Source organism: Mustela nigripes, chromosome 4 (assembly GCF_022355385.1).
Source record: "Mustela nigripes isolate SB6536 chromosome 4, MUSNIG.SB6536, whole genome shotgun sequence".
Classification (NCBI taxonomy): Eukaryota; Metazoa; Chordata; class Mammalia; order Carnivora; family Mustelidae; genus Mustela; species Mustela nigripes.
The window spans coordinates 28,132,437-28,145,936 of NC_081560.1; the positions used below are offsets into that span (position 1 = coordinate 28,132,437).

General features: G+C 38.0%; 1 protein-coding gene and 1 non-coding gene across 11 annotated transcripts in view; both read left to right on the forward strand.

Moving 5' to 3' along the window:
- CADPS2 (calcium dependent secretion activator 2) overlaps window positions 1-13,500 on the forward strand; it is a 528,014-nt gene that overhangs the window by 443,433 nt on the left and 71,081 nt on the right. For all 10 annotated transcript variants that reach the window (XM_059396493.1, XM_059396490.1, XM_059396492.1 and 7 more), the window contains one exon: window positions 5,047-5,203. In XM_059396493.1, the coding sequence (XP_059252476.1) occupies window positions 5,047-5,203 (157 nt within the window). The remainder of the gene's footprint in view (window positions 1-5,046; window positions 5,204-13,500) is intronic.
- On the forward strand, window positions 7,556-7,691 carry LOC132017083 (small Cajal body-specific RNA 20). Its single transcript, XR_009404160.1, has one exon. It is a non-coding gene; the product is annotated as a small Cajal body-specific RNA 20 (non-coding RNA).

Below are 13,500 nucleotides of genomic sequence, written 5' to 3' on the forward strand. Positions count from 1 at the left end.
AGCTCCACGCTCAGCAGGGTTTCTCCCTCTGCCCCTACCCCTGCTTGAACTTTCACTTTGTCTCTATCAAATAAAGAAATAAAATATTTTTAAAAAGAAAAAAAGAAAGAAAATACCCAGTGTGTTGATATTTTATAATCCATTTTGTTTTGTGGTTTGACTATCATGTGGTTTTAATGTAATTTACCTTTGAAGAAATTAAGTGGAAGTTTTACAACCATGTATCTCTTAGAAAGTTCTTGAAAGTAAATGTTGACTTCTCTGGCTATAGTATAATGAATCCTTTTTTAAGTGATTAGTTTTGATTGGAAGAATAATAAAAAATTCTATATCCCAGAAGTGTGAATTTTTTGTAGTTATTTGGTTAAAAAGTTGTAACACCAGCAAAAGATAAGTTTTAAAAGGGGAGGAAGGGAGTACATAACTGGGTCAGTCTGTAGAGCCTGTGGCTCTTGCTCTTGGGGTCATGAGTTCAAGACCCATATTGGGTGTAGAGTTTACTTAATTTAAAAAAAAAAAAAAGTTAAGGGAAGGGGGAAAAACAATTCACTAAAAACAGTATGGGATCCTTATTCATTTGAAAAATGTGTTCCGACTCATTCTTAATTAAAGAAATGCAAATTAAAACAAAACTAAGATCAGATAGCCAGAGAAATCCACATTACTTTCTTGTGTGAGTTAACTTAACAGAAGATGTAACCTGTAAGCAAAATGCTGAGTAGGTAATAATAGCAGTTAACTATAGGCCCTATTCTGTGCAACAGATCTCGAAGAGTTGTTTGTCTTGTATAACAAATCTCTGTATCCTTTCAGTAATACCTCCCTATTTCACACTCCCCCTCCACCCACCCCAAGCATTCAACCCTCTGAAACCACCGTTCTACTCTCTGCTCCTAGGGATTTGACTATTTAGATCCCTCATTTAAATGAGGTCATTTAGTATTTGTCCTTTTGTGTCTGGAGTATTTCACTCAGCATAACATCCTCTGGGCTTAACCATGTTGCTGCAAATGGCACAATTTCCTTCTTTTCTAAGGCTGAAAAATATTCCATTGTATATAAATGTCATATTTTCTTTATTCATCTATTGGTGGATATCTAGATTGCGCCCATGTCTTAACTATTGTGAATAATGCTACAGTGGACATGGCAATGCAGATATCTCTTTAAGATTCTGGTTTCAAAAAAATAAAAGAAGAAGATTCTGATTTCAAAAAAAAAAAAAAAAGAAAGAAAATTCTGATTTCAACTCCTTCAGATATAAACTCAAAAATGAGATTGCTACGTCATATGGTACTTCTATTTTTAATTTTTTGAGAGATCCCCATACTGTTTACCATAATGGCTGTAGCAATTTACATTCTCACCAACAGTATACAAGACTTCTCTTTTCTCTACATCTTCAATAAAACTTACCTTTGGGTTTTTTTTTTTTTTTTAATAATAGCCATCCTAATTAGATGTGAGATGATAGTTCATTTTGGTTTTGATTTGCATTTGAAAAATCAAATTATGATTAATGATGTTGAGGACCTTTGCATATAGCCGTTGGCCATTTGTAAGGCTTTTTCAGAGAAATGTCCATTCAGATCTTTGCCGATCCTTTATTCAAGTTATTTGAGGTTCTCGTGCTATTGAGTTGTAGAAGTTCTTTACACATGTTTGAATATTAACCCTTTTATTAGATAAACTTTTTACAAATATTCTATCCCATTCCATAAGTTGCCTTTTCATCTTATTGATGGTCTCCTTTGCCATGCAGAAGCTTTTTCGTTTGATGTAGTTCTACTTATGTATTTTTGCTTTTGTTGTCTGTGCTTTTTGTGTCATATTCAATAAGTCATTGGTTAATGGTCCCTTATAATCTTTTTTATTCCTGTGGCATTTGTTGCGATGTCCTCTCTTTCATTTATGATTTTACTTATTTGCATTTTCTATCTTTTTATTAGCCAAAAGCTTTGTTGGTACTTATTTTTTAAGAAACTTAACTCTTAGTTTCATTGATCTCTTCTGTTGTTTTGTATTCTTTATTTCATTTATTTAAGCTCTAATCTTATTTTCTTTTTTCTCCTAACTCCAGACTTAGTTTGTTCTTCTTTTTCTAGTTTCTTGAGGTGTGACATGAGTTGATAGTTTGAGATCTTTCTTCTTTTTTAATATAGATGTTTATTGCTATAAACTTCCTTCTTAGTACTGCTTTTACTGCATCCCATAAATTTTGGTATGTTGTGTTTTCATTTTTGTTTGTCTCAAGATATTTCTGTTTCCCTTGTTTCTTCTTTCACCCAAAGGTTGTTCAAGAATGTCTTGTTTACCTCCATGTCTTTGTAAATTTTTCTGTTTTTCTTTTGTACTGACTTCTAATCTCATTCCACTGCTGCTGGAAAAGACATTTGGGGCGATTTCAGAAGTTAAGTTTTTTGTGACTCAGTATGAGATCTATCCTGGGTATATGTTTGAGAAGAATGTGCAGTCTGTAACTGTTGGGTAAAATGTTATATATCTATCTCTTAGATCCATTTAGTCTATAGTGTTATTCAAGTCTGCTGTTTCCTTATTAATTTTCCGTCTGGATGAGAACTGTTCATAATTGAAAGTGTACTATCGAAGTCTCCTGTCATAATTGTATTGCTTTCTGTTTCTCCCTTCAGATCTGTCAGTGTTTGTTTAGATGCATATATATTTATAATTGTTTTATCTTCCTGGTAAATTGACCCTCTTATCATGATATAGTGACCCGCTTTTTCTCCTATGGTAGTTTTTACTTAAAGCCTGTTTTGTTTGCTGTAACTATAATCACCCTTGCTCTCTTTTGGTTACCATTTGTATGGAATATTTTTTACCATTCCTTCATTTTCAGCCTATGTGTGTCCTTTAGCTAAAGTCTCTCAAAAGCATATAATGGGATCTTGTTGTTTTATTCGCTTATTCAGTCTGTGTCTCTTGACTGGGGAGTTTAATTCATTTACACTTAAACTATTCTTAGGCAAGTCTTTATCTTTTAACTGGAATCCAGACCTTTTAACAGTCCATTTTAAAGTAATAACTTAAATCTAATCACATACAGAAACACTACACTTTACTACCGCCCCCCCTACACACACACATACACAAACACACACACACATACACACACAAGCTATGTTACTGATGTGAGAATTTACTTCTTCTATACTGTGTATCCATTAACAAATTTTTCTGGTAATAGTCCTTATTAATACTTTTCCCTTTTATGACTCAAAAAAAGCCTTCGTTAACACCTTGCATTCTCATGATGAGAGTCATAAAAGTTGAATTGAGACCACTTTCATCCATAACTGAATCTAACATCTTGATCAATTGATATCAGATTTCACATAGCCCAGCCACATTAATAAAGTGGGGAATAATCAGTCTATTCACTGAAGCATGGGATTAGTGGAATCAAGCATTTTGAAAGTCTGTCCTTGAAGAGCTAAGAGAAAATTATATTGTAATCTTTCCATAAGAACTCTACTTTCTTTAACTCCCATTACCATATACTGGCAGTTGCATTTGCAGTTTGCACATTAAAGAAGACCTGATAATGAGGGCGCCTGGGTGGCCTTCAGCTTGGGTCATGATCTCAGGGTTCTGGATTGAGCCCCACATTGGGCTCTCTGCTCAACAGGGAGCCTGATTTCCCCCCTTTCTCTCTGCCCACCTCTCTGCCCGCCTCTCTGCCTACTTGTGATCTGTCTCTCTCTGTCAAATAAATAAATAAAATCTTAAAAAAAGAAGAAGAAGAAGACCTGAGAATGTATCCCCAAAAGCTTGAGCTTAAAATACAAGACTGCCATATTAAATTTTTTTTGACATTCGTCCCAGTGAAGGCTCTGGGGGGGGGAAAAGTGCTGACTGTAAATATCTTCTATTTATCTAAATATGGATTTCTTAGGAAACCTGACTCTCTGTTAAAGGTATTTTTATTTACTTGTACCAACTTCTAAAATGCATGCCACATTTAAAGTCACATAATTTCCTATATTACAGTTTGTTCCTTTAATATAAATCAAATAGATCTGAGAGAAAAAGACACTTAAAACTTTGCATTTCAGTATGAGTTATCTGATTTGGATTTGATTTTTCTTTACAAAACCCAAACTTATTCATTACAGTCCTGTTTATCCACTTAGTAGTTTAGGGAACAATTTGGCAATTTTGTGGTTGGTAGGATTTCTGGGCCAGCTGGCTGGCAGGGACCATGGGAAATTGGGCCTGCTGCTAGGTTCCATGGGCAGGTGGTATTGGGGCTATGATCCATTATCAGACTACATGGTTTTCAAGAACTTTCTAAAAAGTAAATAGTATTTTCACTCATCTAAGCAGCAGGTTTTTTAGGGTGATTATTGCCATTAGCAGAAGGCATTAGAAAATACCTAGCTGAGTATAAAGTAATAAGCAACATGTACAGACTTGTCTTTGTAGTGTTTACAGTCTAATTTAAGTGGCAAAAATTAAAATATTCACATATGTAGTCATATATGCAATAGCAAGACTTGTGAAATTAAAATGCTGAGCATCAGAGAGACTATGTAAGATTTGATAAGACTACCTACCTACCAGAGTACCTAATTTACATTGGAGCATGTTTGAGCTTTAGACCTTAGATTTATTTTTTAAAGTACTACAAATAAAAGATAACATTTTTTGAATGTGAGAAGAAATTTTATACACAAATTTTAAATAAGCAAATTTGTCATTGAGTAACATATGAAATCTAAAGCAGAATTAAAATGCAAAATGACATTTATTACTTTACTTTAAAAATACAGGTTTAATTTAGAACATTTGCAAAATATATAAAACAAAGGGAAAAAATTTTAGTATCTCTTAATTTAAGCGTAACTACTATATCTTATATATTTTAATATTTCCTTTTTTCTGTGAATAGAAATGTTTTTAAATGTGGTGTCCTCTTCAAAGACATTCTACAATTTCATTTTCAGTGACATGTTTTCAGGTGGCACGATATTTGTGTGTATTTCTAAGAAGTAATCTAATTTTACATTATTTGTCCTTTTACAGGCATTTGCCTGGTGGCCTGATTTATTGGCAGAGCACGCGGAGAAATTTTGGGCTTTATTCACAGTAGATATGGACACTGCACTGGAGGCCCAACCACAAGACTCCTGGGATAGTTTTCCTCTTTTCCAACTACTCAATAATTTCCTCAGAAATGACAGTAAGCACTTGCATTTTCTTTAGTCTATGAGATGGGGCGGGACGGAGAAAGTGCTGTGCGGTGTGAATGTGCTATGTGTATAGAGCTCTGGCACTCACTCGGTGAGGCGGACATAGATAACATCAGTGTTTGCTCAGGCTCCCTGACTTTTTCAGGCCTGGTTCTGGGGGACACCAGGAACATGCCCACATTGCTCCACGGGCCTCTGAAGCTCTCTTATTATATGCAGCCTCCTGCTAACATGGACATCTTTCTCATTGCACCTTGTGAATCAGAAAAATCTTCAAAGGTCAGCACTTCTAAAGCACTTGAGATACTTACGTCTCTGAAAGACACCTTAGAAATGTGTCATTATTCTAGGAATTCATGCTTCGTTAAGGTTTCTCTACTCATACGCATTCTGATAAGGGATTCGCTTCCACAGATGATGGTGTGGTATTGCTGTGCCGTATGGGATGCTCTCTCAGGACTGAGACATTTAAGAGAATGTAGAGGTCCTCTGTTGAGACATTTCTTCCCGGTGCAATAAGGTTTACGAATTTTCAGATGCATGGTCTTCTAGCAGCCAGAACAGACCTAGCTTTACAACAGGATTTTATAGGGATATTTCTTAGCATACAGATTCTTGGGCTTTTCCTGTGATGATTCTTTTGAAAGTCTCCCTTAAACTCAACCTTGGGTCCTGCTGACAGCCTTTGCTTTAACACTTGCGTTGATCTTGGAATTTCCAGTTACCAATTCTATACAGTCCTTCCCATTATTATTCCAAGTTGACCTCTGCCCTCCTCCTGACCTCTGGTTGTGACTTGCTCTGCTTGATGGATAGAACAGCCTTCTCCCAGTGTGTGTTTTCTTCTCTAAGTCATTGCTGCTAGGTCATTCAGTTCTTCCCCACATGGTGGGGTTTCTGGGCCCATTACCCTTCCATTCACCTTCCCCTGCCCCGACCTCCCTCCAGTTTTCAATATTGCTCTGGACCGTGGTGTTGTGGAGGACATGGTGCCTACAGTGTGACCCGAGTTACCCAGCCCCCCGGGAGAGGGGCCCTCACGCTGCTCTGACTCACCTGTGATACATTTCAAACTTGCTATATTTTAAAGCTCCAGAGCTTTTTTTAACTGCTCTCTTCCCCTCTGGGGAACCGCTACTCTGTACTTCTGGGTTTAAACTTAAATCCAGGTCTATACATTTGTTTTTGCTTTTTAAAAAATTACTTTTTTGGTTTTGTTCATCCCTCCATTATTTCTTACTTTTCTCTGGTTGTTCGTCCCTTTGAACCTCTGATGAAACTACTGTTTTATTGTGGGGTGGGGGAAGCCATACTAATATTAGATTTTGTGTAGTATTAGACTTCCCATGGACATTAGATTTAGGAGAGCTGGTCAAGAACCTCTGTTATGGTAAGAGAAGCATCATTTTTTAGTAATCAACAGCATGAACTTTGATGCCAGACAGATTCACATCTGTTTCTGCCACTTGCACCTTGACCTTTGACAATGGCTCAACTTCTGTGGACTTTGGGTTCTTCATCTATAAGGGAAGGAAAATAATAGTACTACGGTGTCATTGGTGGTGAGGATTAATAACCATAGCAGCTCACATGTAGTAAAGACAAAATAAATATTATAGATACTAGTCTGAAACTAACTGAAAATTTCAGTCTTGCCTCTTTTGACCAGTTTCATCTCCTATCCAGTTCTGTTTCCAAAAGATCCTATTAGAAAGCCAGAGAACTAAGCTCCGTTTCCTACTTTAAAGATTTATCCCCAGTGTCTACTCTCAGAAGTTACTAACCCCACACTGAATTATCTGTATGTGGATCATTTGTTCTGCAAACGATGACCAGCCAGCTTTTAAGTTGTACTTTGGTTCCCTCCTGCCAGCTAGGTACCTTCTTCTTTTCTCAGTCTTTTAGCATCATTAGTTTTCTGCTAAGAATTATAACTCAGGTTTAATATTGTCTTAAGACCATAAACCTGGGCAGAAAATAAATACATATATTATGCATTAGGTCCCTAACTGAGAGTAAATAAACATAGGCTTATTTCTGGCACTGCTTTCTCCATTTGCATGAGAACTCAATAATTGACCATATTTAAATTTATTGGAGAGTTTATTCAAAGATGGGGCATTTATTAATGTTCAAACAGCAAAGATGATGAGTCATTTAACTTATTCAACATTTCGGAATTTATGGAGAAAACAAGTGTGGACTTCTTAAAAATTGGGTTTCGGGGACCCTCTACTACAACTCCAGTGAATTAGCATCCTTTAATATTTGTTTTTAAGAAGAGTTCTTGCATTGCAAGTGTAAATTTATGAGATTTTTATCACTAAGAACACTAAAATGAGGACCTCTCACCCATGGGGCTATGGAAGGGGGGGCTCCCCTTTCTCCACAGCCAGGGTTGGAGGCCAAGATCAGCCCTCGAGGATCATTATTGGGTGTCCATGAGCAGGCGGCTTTGTTTTCCTGTCTCGGACCTCTGTAGTTGCTGGGAGCCCCACTTGGTCTATAGCAGGGCTGCTGACCCCACAGCCAAACTAGGGTGCGAAGTGGCAGTGCTGGACATGAGACCTCTGGCTCTCCTGGGATAGTGCCAGACTCCCCTGGGCTGATGCTGACCTGCATTGCCCCAAAAGTAGCCTGGCCTCCTGCCTGCTCCAAAGACAGCACCTAACAAATACACCTAAGCAGGGTTCTGCACAGGATTGCAAGGCGTGGGGTGGTAAGGAAGAGCTGGGAACAGGTGCTGGAGGAGAAGGAGCACCATGGTCATCAGGAGCCAAGGAGGTCAGCCCTGACACCGGGGATGCCAGCTGTGAGTGCAAACCCCACTTCTCGGCCCTTAGCTGTGTCAAACTGGCCAGCTTGCGCTCCACACGGTTCCAAGTGGAAAGTTTGCTGTGTTGAAGTGCCTATATTCATCCTCCGAAAAAATAATGCTTGAGACAAGTTTTCAAGTCAAACAGTTTTTCTTCACTAACTAAAGTTCTGACATATCTTACTTTGTTCTGAAAGCAATAAATCACTTTCTGTGGGACTGTTGGGGGGTGGGGGGAAAAACCACTAAAATGAGAAGAGCAGAAATTTAGTTTTTATCTAGACCTGCAAATATTTAATTCAAAAGAGGTGCTTACTCCCTTTCCTGTTTTAAACCAATGTAACATCAGCTGCTATTAAACTCTTAATGTGTAATTGTATGCTGTTTTGTCCCACGTGATTCAGTTAAAACATGGAAGCATTTATGACTGATCCCTTTTGGAGCGATGTCAGTTTTGGGGTAAGTCTAGATCTTGGCTTTGATTTTTGCAGTAATTAACAGATTTGAGAAAACATCAATTATTTCAGAGAAAAACAGCTCCTCCATGTAGTGAGGTAAATAGAAAAGTTCCCCAGTGCCATAATTTCCTTTTGGTATGGGGAGTACAGGAGAGTCTGGGGAATTGAAATCGAATGTAGTGACTTTCATCTCAAACTCACAAGTTACTATCCAAAAACCAAGGCCCCTGAGTATGTTAATGACCGGTAAAACATACTTCTTTGTTTTTTTTTTTTTTTTGCTATAAATATCACTCTTGATAATAATGAAGAATTTTTTTAATAATTATGTGCTTGTTTTATTAAATTCCTGAAGTATTCAAATAGCGATTTAGTGAATGCAATCCAAATGTTAAATGTCACCCTATTGCTGCCCCCATATTGACCTTTTGGAAAGCTTTAGGAAAACATAAAACTTCTCCGTTTAATCCCACCTAGAAGGAAACAGTCTTACCTCACTGCCTTGGAATGACGGCTTTTACCACCTTGACCCAAATAACATTATAGCCCCAATTCTAATTAATTACAACGTTAGCCACGACTAATAGAAACGGACCGCTCTGCAAGGTCCAGTCTTGGAAGAGGAAATATTTTGCTAGATAACAATGTTTGCTATAACCTCACACGCAGTGCACAATGAATTATATAGATTTTAAATGGCTTTGATTTATGACAATGTTCCTGCTTATGTTTGCTTTTCCAAAATAGAAATTACTAACAACATCTCCAAGTAGTTGGAGGCATTAGTTAGAATTTTTACTTTCTTTGTGCCTCGAAAATTTGGTAGCCAGAGTAGTTTGGGGTTTTGTTTTTTAACGAATAATTCAGATGTCCCCCGCTGGTGGTTTACCATCTTTCTTTTATTGAAATCATGATGCTTTGATATTTTAAAATAGGCGTTTATCTTTTGGAAAGTGGACAGGATTTTTGACAAAGCTCCTCGTTTTCCAGCCAAGGAAACTAAATCCCTAAGAGGCAATGTGCCTGGGTCTGAGCTCGCTGGCAAGGATCCCTGGGTGGTCTCCGGTTCAGTCTGGCTCTGCACAAAAAAAGCAGATTCTGGGGTGTTTATAAAACAATATAGTCTTTTCAAGGAAGAGAGGATATTCCTTGAAGTTGTATTTTTACCTTAGAAAGTTCTCGGAAGGTCCTTGAGTCATGGGGGCAGGGGAAGAGAGATGGTTAAAAGGTACAGAAAGAACCAGAAAATGGTATATATCGTCCTGTCAAGTACATGACAAAACGTCCGTGATGAGAGTGCCAGGAACTAACCCAATGAGTGGGCGGAAAGATTCAAGACAGCAGATTCAGTTTCTATTTTAAGAAGAAGAAAATTCTGCCGGTGGCCTACGTCTTTCCTTAGAGTTGGTCATGATTAAGGGAAGTCTTAGCCTTAAGAACCCTTGGAGATGAAATGTGGTGTTTCCTCAAGGGAAGAGTACCTGCTGCACCATAATTTTAGCAAGTGTCCCCAGTCTCCTGCCCCTCGCAGACTCACCCACTGATTCCCAGAGCAGGACTGATGATGAAAACAAACTCCAGCTCCTTGATTTCCGTCCAGAAAAGACAGCTCCTGCTTGTCCCTCCGTCCTCCCTCCATCGACCCCAATCCACCACCCCCAACTAAAGAGATAATTAAGTGGGTAATCACTTTAAGTGGTATCTAAGGAAACAGTTTTGAGAAAGAGATGTATTAAAATTGAGAGAAAATAAATGTTTTCATAATGAAGCAATTAGCATGCTAGCTAAATGGTGCTGTGTGACTCAAAAGCTAGCACAAAAAGATTCTACCCTTGCCTGCCATCTTCTGCAATTGTCCTGTCGATAATAAATATGGCAAGTGACTGCTTCTGACAAACGAAAGCCATCTGCAAATGGCCCAGATCATTTCTTTCAGCACTCCTGAAAGGCAAACCCTTGGAGCTAGTCACCTTTTAATCTGTGGATATGTTAGCAAGTGGCAAATGACCGTTCTTTGGGGAACGGATTCCCAAGTGAAAAATAACCACGGTGCTTCTTCTTTAATTAACAGCCTTTTCACATTGCTAGCACATTAAAGCCATCCTGAAGAACACCCGTGCTTATATAATCAATGTCACAGCGTCCCTGCCTGAACGAATAATAAATGTTCGGGCTCTACACTAAGTGAAAACCTATTCTCCAAGACTTTCACCTTCATAAAGATGGGCTCATAAAGATCGAAAAAAGAAAAATGGGAATGTGGTCTCATGAGGATAAAAAGGCTAGTGTTAATAATTAACAAGGAGAGTGAAGTGGAGTCAAATTAGCCATAATAGAGCCCAGAGTGACTGGCAAAGTCACCTCTCATTATCAAAAAACTCATTAAGAAATGAAGAAGTGGAAATCCCGCTGGGTTATTCGCACACTCGGGCTGTATCAGAGATTATTTTTCAGATTTCTTTCAAATGAGGAACTGTTAGGTCGCCATATTGTATATGAAGTTAATCTTCAAGCTTTGAAATATGGAGGGCTGACACCTGCATATTCCTCCACCTCGAGCGCTTAAATGAGCTGTGCCTCTGAAATTCACGAGGCGGTGTTTATAGATACATCTATACGTAGATCTACTAGGTACAATGCAGGACGGATAGGACTTCTAGACTACCACAGGGCTGTGAACCAGCCTCGTTTTATAGATAGACCCTTCTTTAAATGATGAGATGACCACAAAAATGCGAAAACGTACTTACTTCTGATTTCCAGGTTGACTGAATTCAAAATTGTACATCAGAATCTGTTTTGCCAGAGTGTATCAGTAGGAAAACGAGGAGTCGCTAGCTTTTTCTTTTTCGTTGAGTTCCACAGTGTTGTTCTAGGTTTTCTGACATGTGGATATTTTAAATTCTTAGTCTGCTTCTTACATTTTCATACAATTAAATGCCTTCAGGAAAATAACCTGCTCTAGAAGGCCTACGTGTCCTTCACAGTAGATTCGCGGAGACTTCTGATTGGTCCTGGAGGCTGTGAGCATCAAGGATCCTACGTCTGGGGGCTGTTGATCACGTTACAGCCATTCTCAATTGTTTGCCTCGTCTAGAGCAAGCAGCGCAGAACGTAATCCCAATCAGAAGTTTGTACATAACTGGACTAAAATTTTAGACTTACCCCTTTGGCTTTTATATTAATCTCATAAAAGACAGTATGAGAACTATAGGACTGTGAGACTTCTCCATCTTTACGCTAAGCCTTGGTTAATGTTTATGTTGTTTTTTACTGAATTAATTCTGTAAGAAATAAGTGCTGAATGCCTAAAATTTATGAATCCCAATCACCTTGCAGAAACATGGATTAAAAACAGTTCTGACCCTTGAAAAGCTTATCATCTAGTAGCGCGTATGGCCATATATACCCTACCTACTATAATGCAATAATTTATAAAAATATAACTCGATTACTTTTACTGTACTAAGGATTTTTTAATTATAGTTTTAAACTTGGATTTCTTGGATTTTGAGTCGTTGTCCAAAATATAGGAAACATTATAATACCAGGGCTTTCAGTTCCTTAGGTAGGTGGGTGGGTGGGTAGGTAAATAGGTAGATCATTTTTTAAAAAAGATTTTTATTTATTTATTTGACAGAGAGAGATCACAAGTAGACAGTGAGGCAGAGAGGAAGGGAAGCAGACTCCCTGCTGAGCAGAGAGCCTGATGCAGGGCTCGATCCCAGGACCCTAAGATCATAACCTGAACCAAGGGCAGAGGCTTAACCACTTAGCCACCCAGGCACCCCAATAGGTAGATCATTTTTAACAAGTGAACACGAAAGGAGGAAGTGGACATGGTTTTAGGAGGTTGTTATACTAGTAAGTATACAAATTAAATATTACCAAACTATATAAATTTACCTATTAAGGTTTTAATTAAAAGGAAAATAAAACTCAATGAGTTTTCTATTCTACTTAAAAAGCATACTCTCTAAGTCTCCTTTAGGCAGTGGGTTTTTGTTGGTATTTATTCAGTAAACACACGTGTATTGAGCGCCTAAATAATGTGCCAGATTCTTGGCTGGAGGCTGCTCCTAGATCTCAGGAGATCTTTTTGTTTGGTTGTATGAATTTTCTTTTACTTAAGTGTGTTCTAGGCTGCAATCTTCCTGACTTTTCTCGCGAAACCCATGTTCATATTTTCAGTGATAGGAATCTTCATTATAAGCATTTGTCAACATGGGAAGTGGCCTGTTAATTTTATATCTTTATCCAGAGGGCTTTCATTGTGCAGGATCCCTGCAGTTTGTAATCCCTTGAATAATTGTTGTTTTGTGGCCAAGTCTTGTTTTTAGTGTGGTTGGTGTTGTTTGTTTTGCTGGTCACGAATTACTAGTTTCTTCTGAAATTTAGGTGGGAAAGTCATTCTTTCTAGTAATCCATTAATGCTGACTAATTGGAAAGGGGTGGCATACTATAAAATTGGGTTACATGGGCTCAGGAGTCAACAGCATATTTTTACCCTAAAAAGTATACAGGAACTCTTTTATCTGCTTGTTCTTCATTTATCCCATGATTATTATCTCAGTAATTATTATTAATTGGATCATAGTTTAAATTCTCAGTCGAACTCTTACTATTAGAAGCTTCTGACAAGTACTTTTGTAAACGTAAGGCTCTTTTTGGTATGTAAATAATCAACACTAATTTCTTAATTACTGGGATGCTCAAAATAATTGGGCACATCTGCATTCCTAGTTTACCTTTTATTTAAGCCTTTTGCTTTCTTCTGCCATTTCTAATTGCACTCTCGGGCTTGATGTCACTGATGCTTCACTGATGCTTCCTTTTCTGACAAGGTGATATATGGAAACGTGGAATCTTTGGGTGGAAAAAAAGATGATTTAACAAAGTGGATGCTGGTCCCCCGCTTACGTTCTTGCCAGCCACTGTTTTAGACTCCTTCTGAGCAGTCCTTTCGACTTCCACACCTCAGGTAGAAGGTCAGGAGCATTCTTGCATAAGGCTG